Source organism: Falco biarmicus, chromosome 4 (genome assembly GCF_023638135.1).
Source record: "Falco biarmicus isolate bFalBia1 chromosome 4, bFalBia1.pri, whole genome shotgun sequence".
Taxonomy (NCBI): Eukaryota; Metazoa; Chordata; class Aves; order Falconiformes; family Falconidae; genus Falco; species Falco biarmicus.
The window spans coordinates 71,153,132-71,171,505 of record NC_079291.1 but is presented as its reverse complement, the minus strand read 5'-3'; the positions used below and the strand labels follow the sequence as shown (position 1 = coordinate 71,171,505).

Genomic DNA, 18,374 nt, shown 5'->3' with positions numbered 1-18,374 from the left:
TCAGGCTGCAGGTGACCCCCAGCTGGGGGGTGCTGGGGGGCAGGGGGCTCTGCGGGGGGGTCTGGGCAGGCCGGGCCGAGCGGCCGAGGCCACTGAGTGAGGTTCAACAGGGCTCAGTGCCGGGCCCTGCCCGTGGGTCACACCAGCCCCGGCAGCGCCACAGGCTGGGGCAGGGGGCTGGGAAGGTGCCCGGTGGGAAAGGGCCTGGGGGGGCTGCTCAGCAGCCGGCTGGGCGTGAGCCCCCAGTGTGCCCAGGTGGCCAAGGCGGCCGGCAGCACCCTGGCTGGTACCCGGAACAGCGTGGCCAGCAGGGCCGGGGCAGTGCCCGTCCCCCTGCGCTGGGCACTGGTGAGGCTGCACCTCGGACCCTGGGGTCAGTGTCGGGCCCCTCACGGCAGGAGGGACGCAGAGGGGCTGGAGCGTGTCCAGAGCCGGGCAGGGGGCTGGGGAAGGGGCTGCGGCACCAGTCTTGACGTTACAGCTGCCCACTCCACAGCTCTAGGCATTTCCTTTGATTCCTGCATGGAGGATGAACATGCACAGCAAGCGGTGAGCTCGGTCACCGCTTTGCAGGCATCAAATGAAACGGATGCCCTTCCCAGGAAGGGATCGCACGCTTGGCTGAAAGGGTTTTTTAATTAACAGGAACCTTACATGTTCTCTAAAAGCTCCTGTAAAACAGGATAAGATGCAGTTAGCGAAATAAACATCTGAAATCTGCAAAAGATTTCAGTAGGTATGGTTAATGCCAAGGGAAGTGGATTTACACCATCTCCTGAAGTACCAAAGAGGTGCCAGTACACAAATGTTGGGGTTTAAGCTCCTGAAAAACAGAGGTAAATTAGCTATCACTTGAATCTTCAAGTTCAAGTGAAGAAGTACAGCTTCAGTGCTAAAAAAAAAAAGATTAGTGTTTTGTTGGGGCGAGTTAAACTGAACTATGAATATATACCAGGATAGGTTCTGGTAAAAAAGGGGTGTAGGTGTACTGAAAACCAAAGTGGTCCTGTTTTTCTAAGAAATTAAGAACAAACAAATCAGTACACACACAGAAACAGTTGCCTAACATATGACAAGTTGCAGTCAGGGAGAGGAAAAGTAAAGGGACCAGCCCAGACTGGAGGACACTCAGCTATCACCGAAAGCCACTGCACTCCTCAGCATTCGTTAGACAACTGTTCAGGGTACTGTCTACAGCCACTGGTCTGCCAAACCAAAACCCAAAAGAAACCCCACACCAAATACCAAAATCAAAAACCCAAACGTTTGCTGACCCAGACTTCTTATGCTTGGATCCTGAGGTTAATTACTCCTGTCCTTTCTACTAAAAAGATCACAGCAGCCCCAGAGCCAGCTCAGCTGTAAGCATTACGCAGAAAGGTACGCTTCCCCACATTAGAATGCACTTCTTAGAAGGCCGAGCATTATGCTGACAGCACCAGATCCTTTCTTGGTTTCTTTCCTTACCCAAACTGACACTACCAGAGACTAAAGCTTGTGATAAAACCCGATTCAACCCCAACACGGCTTCTTCTCATCCCCTAGCTTGTCTTATTTCTTTCCTTGCTGTTGAGTTGACCTTACCTCACGAAGACAAGGCCTGTCCTTTGCACAGCTGTGCAAAAAGTTTGTGGCCACACAAATGGCTGAAATTTAATTTTCTGCTTTTGGCCTTTAAAACATTCTCCCACAGATCAGACATTCTTTTCTGTCCTACAGCTTTCTGATTACCAGTTATACTTGGTGCCTACTGAACACGAGATTATTAACTCATTGTCCCCAGCGCACATGAAAAGCAAGAGGGCAAAGGTCTTAGTTAGCAGCCTGAGGAAACTTGTTTGTGAACAATGTTTCCAGCACATTGTTTGCCCACCAAATGCTGCTTCTGGGACAGATGCAGACTTACTCCAGCATTGGTACCGCTATGTGTTGCTTAGAAGCAGGAACAAACAACATCCAGACTGTGCAGTACTTCTGGCGGTGTCAAGAAAGAACAATGAAATGGCACGTGAAAGGTGATGAGATGGTATGGCACTGGAGGCAGAGCCCTGCAGAAAGCTGCGGGAAGATCCTCCATCAGAAAGCAATTGCCGTAAGGGCTGGGAGGGAAATGAACTGGAAAAGATCAGAGAAAGTAAACAGAGATCTTGGAACAGATTCAGCCTACAACAGCCACTTTATATACAATATAAATTACCTGAATAATTTGATAGAGAAAGTTAAACATGGACTTTTTGATGTTATATATTAATTAAATATTTTTAGATCTGTATTTTTTACTTTTACCCTAACTATACAATAAAGGTTCATCTATTCAATGTTCATCTAGAGGTGGAGAGTTTCACTACTATTTAAGAGATTGGTATGCAAATTTTATTCAAAATAATGGATATCTACATATCCAGGAACTTTAAGACACTTCAATAAATCAAGCTAAAAATAGGAAATGTTTTCCTGATGTTAGTGTCAGTAGAGACACAATAGAGTGAGTTTTAGATTATCCAGCAACTCCCATTTCCCAGCTCAGCGCCAGTCTGGTATGGCGGAGAATTTTATCCTGCACTATTTTTAGGGAACTGGGAGGTTATTAGGAAATTACCTAAATAAGGAATGTTCTAGTTCTTCCTTCTCACAGCTGCTATCCATATTCCAGGGCTCTATTTAAACCTCTTGGGACAAAGACAAAGTTACATGGAAACATTTTTGAACAAGAGTTTTCAGTGAATTCAGAGCCTTGCTAGTCAACAAGCTGCCATGGATCACACCATATAGCCACATGGATCAATGGGCTGCATTATCTCATGGGCTTCTTAAAGCTCATTTCACAGCTCCACACACCTCCCAGGAAACCTGTATTTTCATTAAACAGCAGGACATGACAGAGTGGTGAACTGTTCTGAGTTACTAATCCCAAATGCCCTGCCATGCAGCCCCAGGGTAAGATGACAGCACTCCAGCATTCATCAGCAAAGCCAGCGATGACCTTATCAAGCCAGCTGGTAGGCAAAGCAGGAGCAGGGCTGCCTCACCCACCAGTCACATAACTGGGACAGAAAATGTAAAAGAGGTCCAGACTCTGAAGAATCCCAGCTGTTAATATTCAAGGTCTCTGGCACTGGATTGCCGTGGCCTTTGTGCCATTGCAGAGAGATCGTCCCAGGAGCTGCCCTGTCTAGGACAGAAGCTGCACTTTCCTCCCAGTACAGTGGATACCTCATGTTCTTGCCCAGTTCTCTACTGACATCTCTAGTCATCGGAGTTGAATCCACATTCAGGGGTAGTTATGGCTCTATCTACTTCCAGCAGCTAGTTCAACACTAGGTAGCACACCACACTCCATGAGGAAGAAACTGGTGATGACAAGAGGAAGAACTCTCCAAGGATGCCTATGTTTACTCAGTCAGAGGTACAGAAAAAATGCCTGTTCCTGCAAGCATGGAACTTGGATCCTGTCCCAATAACAGCTATTGTTTGCATCTGGAAACCAACTCCAGGGCAGTTATGTTCTGTGCTCACTAACCACAAAGGACTTCCATCCTCGGGTGGCCACAGCCGTCCTCAATGCCCGCTTCCTGGCTTGCAGACAGAGCCTGAGTCGTGGCTTTTGACCTAGTACAGTTTGTATCACTTAGGCGAAGATCCTGGGAAGGTTTTGCAACAGTAACAACCACAGCAAGCTGGCTCTCCTGCACACACTAGTGCAAGGTGAGTTTTCTGAGCCAGCTGGGGGGGTGCGGGGAACCCTTAGGAAAAGGTGCAAAAAAGCCAAACCCCTCAAGTAAAATCTGGTAATCTGCTGCCTCCCCTCCCCGTCCCAGATAATCTACTGATTTCAGACACTTCAACAGATGCAGCAAGGCACCAGAAAGCACATCAGGAAGCTTGCAGCCCAAAGCAGGTAAGTCATTAAGTGCTTTAAGTACTTTGAAGGAAATCAGAAAGCTCAGATTTGGCTTCCCACAGCCCCACAGCAGTCGGTTGCAGCCAGCAGAAACTGTTTTGCTGCTAGTTCACAGAAAAGGCAGAGAGGCTGGAAAGGTTTGTTCTCTCAGCTCAAATTCAGCTCTCAGTTTGTTTATAATTATCAGTTAAATTTCCAGCCCATATTGTTATACTCCACCAGAAGAACAGCATCACAGAAGAGCCAGAAGAGATTTAATGCTTTCCATTAAACATAATGATCCGGTAGAAAATCAGAGGAAAGAAAGGAGCATGAAAAGATGATCTCTCCATGGACATGAAAAGCTCAAAGCCAGCTCCTCAATGCAGCAGGACAGCAGCAGATACCCAGCTGGGTCCCTTCCTGCAGGAAGATGCGGCTGATAGTACATCTCCAGCACAGCCAGTAACTGGCAGAACAGCAGAACGGGCCCATATCTCCACTTGGGAGCTCACCAAGACACCATTTCTGGTCAGTACTCCTGAGTTACAGGCACTATAAACATAATCTCCTGAGATCACAACACAACACACAAGCAAAGCACAGCAAACTCAGGATCTCTCCAGAGACCCAGGAGTGCTGTGTGTCAGTGTCCCAGGGGAAGTAAAGCGTCAGTTCTCCAAAGCCATCACTAAGCATGGGGTCAGGAACCGCACCTGAAGGACAGCCTGAAGGCCTCTGCAATGCAGCATTTTCCCCTTCAGAGCCAAGTACTAGCAAACTGCAGAAAACCCACAAGCACTGCACGTGTTTTTTCTGTTCCATTAAATCAGCTGCTTTTGCAAAATAAAATCTCTAAAAAAACCAAGAGTGCAGTCATTCATTTGCCACTGCTCCCTGGTGAACTACCTCCTTGACTTGCCCTTGCAGGTACACAGGCTTCAGGCCAAATCCCAGTAAAACTCAAAAGCCCAGAGAGTAAACGAGTATCCATCATGTGCCCACTCCCAAATACACTGGGAAAGCAGAAGAGTGGGATTCTTATGTAGTGCTCTAAAGCACATCATTGAATCTGTGCTACAGACACCCCCACCCCACCGCCCCTGCCCCCCCTTGGACATGCCCTCAGGCCCCTGACTGGGGAGCTGAGCTGATAGGAACCCACCTGTGCGGCCACCCCCAGCACAAGGCAGGGGACCTCTGCAGCCACCACTGCAAGGGTTCCCCATCTGCTCTCCAGAAACATGCCACCTCTACAGGAAGATGGCAAGAGAGTGAAATTGAAGCCACCAGAGCCGTTACATTTCAGTAACAACCAAAATGGCTCCTGTTTGTGAGAGCTGACAGAACACTACAGAACAACAGCGGGAGAGGTAAGACACCAGGGAGGAAACGGTTCTCAGCACTGATGCCACAATAACACCATCCATTTGGTGAGAGTGGATCATGATACAGGCTGGTGGAAATGAAAGCATTAACAGTACATGTCACTATTAAAAGCATAATTACGGGCTTTTTAGAAGTTTCACTCCAGGCAAATGAATTTGCCTTTGCTTCCAGCTTTCCAGAGACATTATCTGGAATTACCATCTCCGCAACTCCTCCATCCCTGTGCTTGCCAGCTGGGGTTTGACACTCACTACTAGCAAGCACATTTTGTTTTCTGTTCTGGAGAAGGGCAAAGTATGAAACCAAGAAAAACAAAATGTCACCACACTCAACGAGCCGTAACATTTTCCTAGTACAATTGTTTATACCAACTTGAGAACTATTTTCAACAAACACAAGGAAGCAGGACCTGCTGCGTGTGCAGTGCAGAAAGCAGCAGTGAGCCTGTGACTGGCACCTTTGGCTGGTGGCAGGGCTGCGACGGCTTCCTCACTGCTTCAGGCCATGCATCTGCAGGCAGGAACGGTCACTCAGGTTGGTGTGCATGAGCTGCCTCTAATCTGCCCGTCTCAAGCACCAGCAGTGCTGCAGTTGTGGTACACTGTTTCAATCCCAGATGCTCTACCCACAGACCGATCCAAGAAGGTGACACGAGCACTGCCGGGAAGCTGCCACCACCTGCAGTGGCTGTCACTAGAGCTGCCACCATGCCTCTACCTGCTACAGAAGGACGGCTCAAAAGGAAAAGCTACCACCTACTAGTGTCAGCATTTGAAGATAACTCCAAGGCTGCCCTGGTTAACTGTACAGTTTTGTACATTTGTACCTAATGAGTTAAAAAGAAGAACTGGCTCCACACGAGTATTACCAAAATCCAAAACAAATTTTCTCCAGTCTTCAGGGCTACTTGTTAAAACAGACAAAGGCACACAGATGAAAAAGACCTTTAAAACCTGTATTTCAAACTGACATTTTGTATAGTGTGGATCTACCCACACTTGACAACTCCAGCTTCACAGTAACACCACTTTGCTGCAAGTTCCACTCCCAAAACATGTCCACATGCACCTTAAACGATTGCAAAGATCATAGAATCATTGAATGGTGTCTGGGTTGAGAAGGATCTGCCCTGGGCAGGGACATCATACTGAAATACGTATTGAAATAGAAAATTTTGCGGATGCCAAGTGAAGAAGCTTTTGAATGCCACATGTATTTGACCTTATTTTTAGGCTAATGCTCATTTATGGAAATGGACATACCATGTAAGAGTTATTACCTTACAAAAATAACATGAAAGCTATAGGAAACAGACATTCCATTTTACAGAGGATGCTTTCACTGAAGTGTAACCCTACAGCTCCCCAAAGCTTAGGGAAGAAAAAGTTTAATTCCTCAAATTAAATTTTTATGTTTCAAATTATATTAATCTGCAAGACAGGCAGCTGGTCCCAATACTCAAAACCTTCACTAATCCTCACAGCTTAGTGGTGAACACAGAGGAAGTGTCTATCTTGCCAAATCCAGACTGGCGTACCATTTTATCCATGTTCCTGAAATCCTAGCTTTCAGGAAGAACTGATTCAGGAGAAACAATCCTCTTTCATTTTACAAGTAGATGCCTATAGCACACTGAGACAGTGCACAGATTGATGTCTCTCGTGCATTCAGGTTTAACTGAGTAAAATAGATAGAAAAGAATTGCATGATTAACATAAGCAGTATCTCAAAACTCACACTACACAAACCAGAGTCATTGGAGTCCCTTGAGCCACAGTGATGGCTACAGAATGCTGTTGCAATAAACAATTCCCATTACTAAAGAGTAAAGTTTCTAATTCACTGTGAAGCAAACTGAAATGAAAGGCATTATTAATTCACCTTTCCAGTGCTGCTTTGCATCAGAATTAAGACAGTGATACCACCACCCTCTAGCACTAAAAGCTGTTTCCAACAATTCAAATATGCTCAGAGTCATTAAAGAACACAATGTGCTGAAAACTTTGGTACTTTAATAATAGCACTTTTGACTAACAGGTTGAGGCAGCAACATCAGCTATTTTTTAATTTAAGTTCTGAGATGGGACTGACATAAGAAACATTTAAAACAGTGTCCCAGTCCTGGTTCAACAGAAAAAAAAACCAACTTGCTGACATCAAAGGAGCAGAATTGAGCCTAGAGAAGTTCCATAAAGCACATCCTTCAGTCCTACAAAATTCAAATGAACTAACCTTGCTAAAAATGTTTCTGAAAAGAGCAAAGAAAACAGTCTTTGAACACATAAATGATAGGCTTAAAGATTAAAGGTGTCATTTACTTGGTGTGGAGATGGAAGAAGTGAAGGGCCATACTGAAAGCAAAGGAGATGTCAAACATCAGAAACAACTAAGACCCAGGTCTGTTGATTACAGGAAGAGATCGCCCAGGGAGGCGGTGGATCCCCAGCACTCAAATTGTTGAGTGGGTAGGGTAAAGCATCTGCCAGAAAGGCACAGGCACCTTCCAGCAGCAGATGGGATCGAGGAGGTCCCTCCAATCTTCTCATCTACAGTAAGCTTAAGAGATCTGCTGTAGCAGAGGAAGGCTGCAGCGTACTGCAGCATGGCATAAGGAGAGAGCTCCCAGCAGGCGAGCATTAGACTGAAATGAAGCAACTAGAAATGAAGAGAAGCAGCCTGGCCCAGCGGGCAGGGCACCAAGTTGAGACCAGGGAAGCTGGAGGTTGTACCCGAGGGGGCCAGAGCCCGTCACCCCCTGCCCAGACAGTGGCTCTCCCCCTCTCATCCTTTATCTGCTTCAGCTTTCCCATGCAGGGGTGGCCTGAGGGCACAGCTGGGTGACAGCAGCAGAGAACTTGAGACACATCAGCAAAATAAACATGCTGAAAATACCTCAAGAAGTGTGGCTGACCATGAACATCTACAACCTTGGTGACTTGTTCAATAGCGTTTTAGGATAGATTGAGCGGGTGGAAGAAAGGGGAGAGTGGCACGCCACATTCTGGGCACAATTACTCAAATATAGCTTGCTGACGGCTCACAATCAAAGTTTTGAAAGCATACGGGATCAAAACACTAAATAGCACAGCCCATGGGATCAAAACGCCAACTAGCACAGCCCACGAGAGGGGACCCCTCTCACAGACCACCAAACGTCACAGCAGACAACAAATTATTTTCATGGTGTCACACAGGATTTCAGCATAGGAGACACATGGGAGTCTTCAACAGCCAAACAGAAAAACATCACCACTGGAGTTTCTAAGAATTATAGCAGATTGGAAGAGCACTGAGGTGAGGAGCAGTTAGTGTACCAGAATCAAGTACTGCATTTTGGGCCCAGAGAGAAAGATGTGTTGGACCATAGGATAGGAACTGGGAACGCCTGAAAGATTAGTTCACATTTTGTATAGACAAACAGAAGGGCAGCCTCGATCAAAAGGTTATCTTTAGGGTTATAAAAGGGTTAATTTCTCATAACTGAAGAGAATTTTACCAAATTAATTGGAAGACAAAACGTAGATAAAAAACCCAGGACTGAAAATATGTAGTTCTTTAAAAAGAAATCATTATAAGGCTGAGAATTCATGTTTCTGTGAGAGGCCTGTTTTAACTAAAACCTTGCTGATCAGTAACTGTATAGGTCAGACTAGAGGTTCACGGTTCACAGTGACATTTTTAGATTGTGATACAAGAAATGTTATTTTTAAGTTATTCAGGAAATAAGGAGAAAGTGCATTTGTATCATATGAAAGAAAAAGAAGATATTAAATAACATGTCCTTGGGTTGAACACATACATCAGACCACTCAGCCCATTTGCACCCATGAGTCCTAAAAACCTTTGGCTTGCCAACACCCATCACGAAGTAACATTTCAAAAAACTGGAAGGCGGCCAATGGGCTCCTTCATCAAGGACATGTGCTACATGCACAAGCAGGAAAGCTAGCAGAGGCAGCATGAGCAACTGTGGTAAGGCTTTTGTTGACTTGCCACTGGATAACCACTCCAAACAACAAATGAGGATTATACAGCTTCAACACTGTAAGCAATAGGTAGACTAAAAATTGGTGATAGATCTAAAAGAGGTCATCGGAAAACAATTGAGCAATCTTAGTACCTGCTCTCAGGGACCAGTTTCAGCCCAACGCTGGTTGACATCTCAATCCAAAAACAAATACAAAATTGTCTATAAAACCTTGTAGATTAGCCAAGCAGTCAAGGACAGATCAGTCACCGAGTATGATCTGGATCCCTTGGCAGTCAGGGCCTATCCAAGTAAGATGTGCAACCAAATATGAAGTCATACATCTAAGAACAAGGAATGCAAACACTGCAGTCAGGGATGCCAGACTGTATCCAAGACTGCACCAAACTCTGACGCTGCAAAGGATGCTAACTAAGGTCAGAGCAGATAAGCAACTCAGCAAAAGACTAGGGATGAAAGGGCTAATGAGATTATGGGATGTATAGAAAGAAAAACAGAGCAGAAGTCTGGACAAGATTTTATCTCCATATACTGAAAGTATGTGTACAGTGTATTGTTTTGAAACTAGACTTAAATTCTACAGCACACTTAGAAAAGAGACTGGAAAGACTGTGCTAGATGGGAGAAAAAGGAGAAAGAGGGACTTGAAACGCTTAATCTGTTTAGTTTATCTAAAGGCAGATTCAGAGGTGTGTTCAAGGCAAAAAAGTGGAGATAGTAATGAACCCTTTAACAGAGAAAGCTTTAGCTATAAACTGCTCAAAATTGAAGCTAGATAAATTCAAGGAAGTAATGAAGTATGACTTTTCTTAACAGTAGTTAACCTTTATTTTAATAACGGTACAAGCAATGCAAAGTAAAAGTAGTGAATTTTCAGTGCTATAAATCTTTAAATTAAAACCGAGTACTGCATAGATGATTGGCTTCAGGTAAATGCAAGTTTTTGGGTCTGGGTGAAACTGCACGGCTCATTCTAAGGGATTTGACAGGATTGTCTTCTAGTTTTTAACTAAACAGATTTATAGCAATACAGGAAAAGAACAGCATAATTATCACTGCCAGTAACATCTGCATAACTCCTCTATGCTGAGGTAAGGGTGACAGATCATAAACCATACCTGCATCTGAAATGTCAAGAGCATTTAGTAATAAAGGCAAACCAAAGCTCCAGCCTTCCTCGACCACCCAAGTGACTTACTCAGAGATGTGCACAAAGATGTCGGGCCCCCCATCTGCTGGGGTAATGAAGCCATGGCCTTTTGAGCGACAGAAGCATTTACAGATGCCTTTGTAGATGGGACCCTCCGATGCCCTGACAGTTCTGCAAAAGAAAGCACAAAAAGAGCAGTTCACTGATGAGCATGGATGCACCAGCTTCCAGGTGTGTCAGCCAGAGCCCACTAAGCAAATGAGTACAACAGTCCAAATACTTAACCTCAGTGAGTATACTCCTCTGTAGCAGCTGCTTAATACTCAGTTTCATACACTGCACACGTTCTGCCTGTAGCCTTTTAAAGAGAGATAAGGATGATGAAGGTGTTTGCTAGCATTATATATCAGTTATTATTCATCAGTTGCCATCTTGAATCCATCTGCTGTACCTCGCTGCCAAATATTCTTTTAGACACTATGCTAAATGTAAGCATCTTATACTTTTCATGAGTTCAGGAGTACCAACGTACACCTAGGTGTTGTACGTGCTTTCACAAACTTAACAGAAAGTGTGTGCACATAGTATTGAGAGAACACAGCGCATAAAGACATGTATAAATGTGTACACATGTATGACATACACACACATGCCTTCTGCATACATGTCTGTCATCATCCTGCCAGACTGGGATCCAGTGAAGTCATTATTTCACCTGCAAGTGACTCCAGTAGGCTACGAAGCCTAACTGGTATGCATAACACCAAGACTCAAGGTTCATGTCCTCCCCCACTGTCATGGGACCTGTATTTTAACATGAGACAGATTTGAAGACAAACTTTTAGAATAACTTGCTGCCATCAAGAAAGACAACTTGAATGAACTATGACCCATCCTGAAAACTGCATAATTAAATCATTTTCCCCAACAAATATGCTGAGTTGAATCTCCAGGGATCCAACTCACTCAAATACTTTCATTTATGAAGCCAACCATTTTGGCCATCTTAGGGGGTTTACACAGAGGAGTTACTAGATCAGGGCCTTCTCATGCCACGACTATCCACTAGGTTGCTTCTGTGTTAGAAAAGGGTTTTGGTGTGATTCGTCAAACTCAGTAAGTGATTGTGTTGCTATATGGTTACATGCATCATGGCAATTTTGACATCGCTTTCCCAAAAGTTTTCTGAAGGCTAAATAAAACAATTAAAAGATGTGGTAACAGCTCTGTTACATAAGTCAACCAAACACTAAAGAAATACAGTTAGAAGTGTTAAAGAAAAAGAAATCTCCAGCTCTATAAAGCTGACAACACACCCTGACCCCACAAGTGCTTGCTACACAGAAAACCACTCACTGCCCTAAATAAGCCATTCAAGTTCAATTGCATCTTTCAAGGAGATAAAGCTCTGTGGGGGATAAGGCCCCACACTTGAAATGAACCAAAATCAAACAATCTCACTGAATAACAAACCACTGCCTGTCACATTCATCTTTTCTATACAACTGCGCAGCCAGAGCTCACCTAGATCTCTCCTTGTTTAAAGAGGACATTAAAAATAAATAAAAAAAATTTAGAGCTATTTTGATTTTCAGGGCAAATGAATACAGCAAGATTCCTACACTAATTAATAATTAAAAGAACTGCGAAGCCAAATAACAAATTCTTCAGTTTTGTAAGAACCAGATTAGGATTAACAGTTGAGAAGAATTACAAAGAGTTCATTATTAACACAGCACTGAGGCAAGCTAGCTTGGAATTGCTTTTCAAGGGCAACCCCAATTATCAAGTCAATTATGTTCCTTTTAGCAATCTACTTTCATTACAAAGTTTAGGGCATTTGAAGGCTTTTGGAACTGACAACGTCCAAGTTTTTCTTCTTCTGCTGCTGTTCTTTTTTCCCTCATTTTGAATACAGAAATTTTAATACGAAGCATTGTTGAGACTGATGCTATTTAAATCTGCATGGATAACTCTTGAAGAGCTGCTTCTTGCACAGCAAGAAGCAAAAGGAAAAAGCATGCCAACTAGATTAAGCAACATAAAATAGGCTAGCTGCGGGTTTGAAATCTTGCTTCCACAGCGTTCCACTCAGCACTGCCAGACCTCCCTCACACAGAAGTAATTGCAAGACTGTGACACAGAAGTGCACAGCCTCCCTTTATACCCTCACACCCTGATTCAAGGGCCACTGAGATTAACAAAGAAGCCCACATTGCCTTCTGCAGATTAGCACCCCACTGGGAGGCCCATCGTAGGCACTGGGAATTTTTTGCAATGGCCAAACCTTGCAACACCATCTTCTGCTGCTGCAGTGCAGGGAAGTCCCCTTCAGACAGCAGGCTCCCAGGAGCCTGCCTGGCACCGCAGGGCCACAGGAAAGCTCAGGGAAAGCCAGCTTTGCTGTAGGATCACTACCTCAAACAACTACAAATAGCAACAAACCTCATGACATTTCACAGAAAACCTCATATAATCTCAGAGAACCAAAGAGATCAGGGTCCATACCTTGAAAATCAGTGTTTTACAGGTCTATTTGAACAATCTTAAGATAGAGATGTGAAAGCTGAATAGGAAAAGGAAAAAAAGCCCTCTGAAAAGTGACCAGGTCATGGACCATCCCTAAAATGTAACCTGGCTGATGGTAGCACATATGTCAGGAGTAAAAAAACCTAAAATATCCAGTAAAGTCTGGTCCAGTGTTTCAGGGGTGGTGAGAAGAGAGGTCATGCCAAAAAAGGAGGTGGAGCTGATGAAGAAACTCCAGCAGGAACTAGTCCCAAGAGCCACAACTGTGTCATAAGTGAAGCAAAGCTTTAGACAAGGAACTCTGTTTAGAAAAATCAAAGTGTATTTTCCCCTTCCTGCAAAACTCTGGTCTTAAAAGAGTGGAAAAGACTCTGAACACCCTTTGCACAAAAAGAGCATTGAAAAACTACAGGATATTTGACTAAGAATCTAGTGGTATCAGAATGTATTGGAGAAGAGATAACAGTAAAATACCAAAGCATCTTCCAGATACAACCCTCCTCCCCCAACTCCCTTCCCCTTGGCAGGGGGGCGATCATTCTGCCCAAAGACAATAGTTTGGTTGTGTCTATGAAACACGGGTTAACCAGTACTCACGCTGAAAATGTCCTGGTCCGTCGGGTGGGTAGTGGACTGGGAATGAGGTATCCTCTCATGGGTGACGGGGAGCGATCTCTCACCCTGCGGTTTTCAGGCAGATGGAGAGAACTGGGTGAGGGTGGAGAGGTGGGGGACTGCTGCGAGGCAGATGAAGTGGGCTCAGAAGACATTCCTGATACCTGAGAAAAGCCTAGAGAGAGGAAGAGATCTGACTTAGCCCAAAATGGGAATTGTCATAGAAGTCACAAATTCTTCAGCTGATTATTTTGTAAGAATATGACTCACTTTTTGCAGACATACACACGGACACAGTTGCACCAATAACTCCTGCTCTGTGTCAAGCTGGTTTTTTTAAGTTTACTTATTGTTAAATCTCACAGCTTTTGTAAGCTGTACTAGGATGCTCCACTGAAAAGAGATTACTCTAACACTAACACTTACTTATTTGCTTACTCCTGCCTCACTCACAGGCAACGGCTCCTGAAGCAGAGCTCAGCCCCAACACTCGGTATCAGCGTGCCCCACACAGCTCCCAGACAGATGGGGTTTGAACACCCACAGTGCAGAGGAGCCTCCTGTATCTGCACACAAACACACATTACAAGAAAGAAACACTAGAAGGAGAAATGCTGAAGTAAAGGCTGCACCTCCACTACTGGAGGTTAGTCTGGCAATACAATCACCAATGCTAACTCCATTGCTGCTGGTCAGATATTAGTGCAGATAATTAGACATTCTGTCAGAGCTCAGCTTGACTGCAAGAAGAAAATCATACGAGTGCTCCTTAATTCACTTCGGACTGAGGCAGGCAGTTAATTTACTCTGCCGAGGACAGGAACACGGACAAAGCTGAGAGGCAGTAGCTGACTGCAGGGAAGTAACTCTTCCAGCCTGTAGAGATCTGGAGGTCTGTGTCTGCTGCAATCTTCCAGGAACTGGGAAGCCAACAGTCCATGTTTACCATCAGACCCCCAGCAGCCCAAGCCGCATTTGCTCTTACTCACATCCTACAGCAGAGAAGGGAGAAGGCCCCTTTCTCAGCACACCAACAGCAATATCCACCTCATCACACAACAAGCTTAACTCACAGAATCCATGGAAAGAGAAGGACTGATAAGAAACAGCAGCACTTCTACACACACCAATGCATGGCTTACAGGCACAGCAGTGACAGAAGAAAAATCAATCAGCACTGCTCTGGTATTACTGTGCAACTCCCCATCTGCATTGGAAGGGGAATAAACTGTACAAAAATAACCAATAACTCACCACACTCTTACTTAAGAAAATCTAAAAATATCTGGATATCTGGATGATTTAGCAAAAAGTGTGGCGATCTGGGTCAAGAGAATGCCATACAGGTAAGAAAAGCTGCCTTTAAGACTAATAGTTTCATTGAACTGAAATCTCTTACATCCATTATGCACCCTCCTTTTGACACCCACACTCCCTAGCCCATGAATTATGGAGTGGATCCTTCACATGACATTTGAGAGATGCAGCATTCTCGTCAATGACAAATTCCCATTATTTCTTCCTGAAACTAAGGACTAAAATTAAAAAGGCCTCTTAAGAATGTAGTCACCAGGGAACAAAGGCTTTTGTGTTTAATTGCTCAGGGTGCTGAGAAGGTAGAAGTAGATAGTCATGTTCCCTTGTGTACCAGCTTGAGATTTCCACACTGTTCTCAAGAGCAACATCTCAGCTGAAAACAAAACCACAGCTTTACAGATGGCATTTCAAATACAGATGGCGTTTGCTACCCATCAGCTAATGACCTGCCCAGCATCATGGAACAGTGTTCAGCTAAGACAGAGATGGTAACACCAAAGGAACAGGATTTTCCAAACTTTCTCTTCCTCCAAAGAGCCCTGCTGTGCTGACCAGTACTGAGGAAGTGTCCTCAGATTTTGAAAGAACTCTCCTTTGGGTGCCTTGCTTTCAAGGAATGCATGTTTCACATAGCAGGACTATAATAAGTCACAGGAAAAATAAGAGGAAACAATTAAAAACTCATTCTGATAACTCAGCACACACAGTCTAGCCTTTGCAGAAGGGAAAACACAGCTTTCAGAATCGCACTTTCTCTCCTATTCTAAATATAAACCAGCTTGTCAGGTGACGAGCAAAATGAAGAGCTATTCACCCATCCACAGCAATTCAGTAGAGCCAACTACAATGTACTGCCCAGCCCCTTCCTCAAACAAGGGTAGAGAGGCAGGAGAATTTTCCCTCCTTTCTTCAAAACACAGACGAAGCACAAAAATATTTACAAATAAAGGCAGCTAAATAGAGTCAGAAGTGTGCTAACGTATGTTATTGTTCCCATTTATGTTATTTTTGTGCCCTCTGCTCTGTAAACATAAAATAAAACAGTGATGTAGAACATTCAGTGCCATTTCACTATACAAATACCCTTTTTGTTCTCTGCCCACGGCCAAAGTAGATGAATGGCCTTGACTCTCATAATTTCTATTACACAAGTCCTAAACCATGATAGAGCTCGGTGAGAGCTAATACACAAATGCACACAGCTGGAGGCAGCCAGGAGCAGCTACGCTCGACTTCACACCCACTGCAGCAAGCGAGTACAGCTCAGAAGAGGAGGGGATGCAAACAAGCAGCAATAGGAAGCCTGTGGCTACACTACAGCTCAGCAATACTCTATATCGGCATGTATGTTCTATCACTGCTCATGCAAGTGCACCAGCACATCTGTTTGCCTCTTGGGCTTCTCCAACAATTGTAAAAATCAGACACAATGACAAGGATTGCACACTGAATTACCAAGTTATACACTGCACTGCGTACAGTGGGATAATAGCAGTTCCTGCCTCCTGAGACCCTCCGCTCAGCTTGCTCGGTGCAGAAGATCACTTCATCTGAACCTTTCCAAAGACTAAGGTGGAGTTTAGGTATTTCAGCTTGTTCTGGTTCAGCCACTGTCTTGACATTGTTCACAGAGGGATTAACTCATTTCCATTGGTAGCACTCTTGAAGGAGCAAAAACACTATCGTGACCCAGACGGGCAGCTGGAGGCACTCCGAGGCTGCGCAGTGGTTATGCAGGGAGCCCACAGCAAACACTCAAACTGAAACCCCACACCCCCAGCCTTCCCCTTCACACAAGTTTTGCCTTCCAAATGCAGTTACTGGCAGCCTTCAAAGATGCTTTTCGGATATTAGTCTGTGTTCTGAACTGACCTTCTGCAAATCAACAGTCACCCTTAAGACTCAGACAGCTGCCTACCAGCCCTTCCTCAGCAACCACGAATACTGTCCCCTCTGTGACTAGCTGAACAAACCTACTTTCTTACATCTCTCACAAGCCCACCACCTCCCAGCCTGTTTCCATTAGTCTTCCCCTGTCCCTCCAGCCCAGCCACCACTCTCCACTTCCTCACGGCAAGGAAGGCATCGCATGAGCCCCAACCAGCGCTAATGGAGCACCCTGCCCCGAGCTCCCCATGAGCATCCCGCTTGCTGTGCCTTGTGAAGGCAGCCAGTACTTCATAGCAGCAAATCATAGCTACAAAAAGCCCAGCAGCGTGAGATTCCAGCTACAACAGAGATGAGGGACAATACACACAGTATCTCCCTTCTGCCTGAGCCAGCAAAATATTTGCCTTCAGGTAAAGGCATGCTACATTTACAGAATGAATGTAACATGACGCAAGGTGGTAATACTTCAGGCTCTTTAGGAAACTCCAACCATGTGCCACCTTAGCCTTAACTCTGCATTCGACATGCATCATTTATCTTTCACCAATGTGATTTTTTAATATTTTATTTAGACTGTACATATGCACCAAACTAAAATATAAATAAAATAAACCACAGAAGCATTAGGGAAACAATAGACTAATTTAACATTTCAAAGCAAAACCATTTTTTTTACCATACTTTTTTCAGAATGATTGGCCAATGTGTACACAAAGTGATCCCAAAATGTCATCTGTAACAGGTGACCTACAAAGCACAGAATGCAACACATGCAGGAGAAATTTCTGAAATTCTTCATAAAATGCTACCCAAAATAAGTATTGAAGTAATGAAGGTTTAGGGTAAGTGCCACCTTCATTTCTCCATGTATCTATACATTCTTTTGCTATTCTTCTTTAAGTCTATCCCATACCTTTAAAAATAGCAGTTTTGAGGGAGTAATCCATTCTGACCAGCATAACTCTTATCACAGAAAACTAGTCTCAATTTTAACTAAAGGAAATGCCTGGGAAAAAATTCAAAATGGATACAGCAGGGTGACAGACCCCAGAATACTTCTCAGTCTATGAACAGTTTCTTTTTCACATGGCAGACACTGTAACACATCCAGGTAGCAGGCAGAGAGCTCATCCCCAGGAAACACTGCTCTGCATGCTTCAGTGCTCCAGCACAGAGAAAAAGCTCTTTCTAGCCCCCTTAGCCTGGTTTTCAGAAGGTACCATGATGGTCTACAAACCGGCTAACACTGGCCACACAGGCCTGGAAAACCAGGCCTTTCCTCAAAGGCAGCACCATGTTTCTGAAGCTCAAGAGCAGCCCCTTTCAGCTAGGTTTTGCTGGAAGTTAGCTCTTTCATTTCAACCTCAAAGTAGAATATGGACATCTGAAAATTTGTTTTCTGGGTTTTCCTTGAATTTAGGAACAATGTCAAGAATGTTTTTTAAGTGACTCACTTTCAAATGTCCTGGTTTCCAAATTTATTCTACACAGCTGCATTTCTTTCCTTCTCTAAGGAAGCTGTGCAGATAAACCCCTGAGCTTTGCCGGCTCTTCTGCTGACAGCTACAAGCTCTTCTCGGCAAGAGAAAAAACTCAGCTCGCTGGTACACGGTGAG

General features: G+C 44.4%; 1 protein-coding gene across 4 annotated transcripts in view; it reads right to left on the bottom strand.

Annotated features, from left to right (window-relative positions):
• CARHSP1 (calcium regulated heat stable protein 1) overlaps nt 1–18,374 on the bottom strand; it is a 41,593-nt gene that overhangs the window by 5,294 nt on the left and 17,925 nt on the right. For 2 of the 4 annotated variants that reach the window (XM_056338301.1, XM_056338303.1), the window contains 2 exons: nt 13,534–13,726; nt 10,456–10,578 (listed from right to left, as the gene is read on the bottom strand). In XM_056338301.1, the coding sequence (XP_056194276.1) occupies nt 10,456–10,578; nt 13,534–13,726 (316 nt within the window). Of the gene's footprint in view, nt 1–10,455; nt 10,579–13,533; nt 13,727–13,821; nt 13,850–13,977; nt 15,412–18,374 lie in introns of those variants that run through there. The other 2 variants (XM_056338304.1, XM_056338302.1) reach the window with 2 other exon arrangements.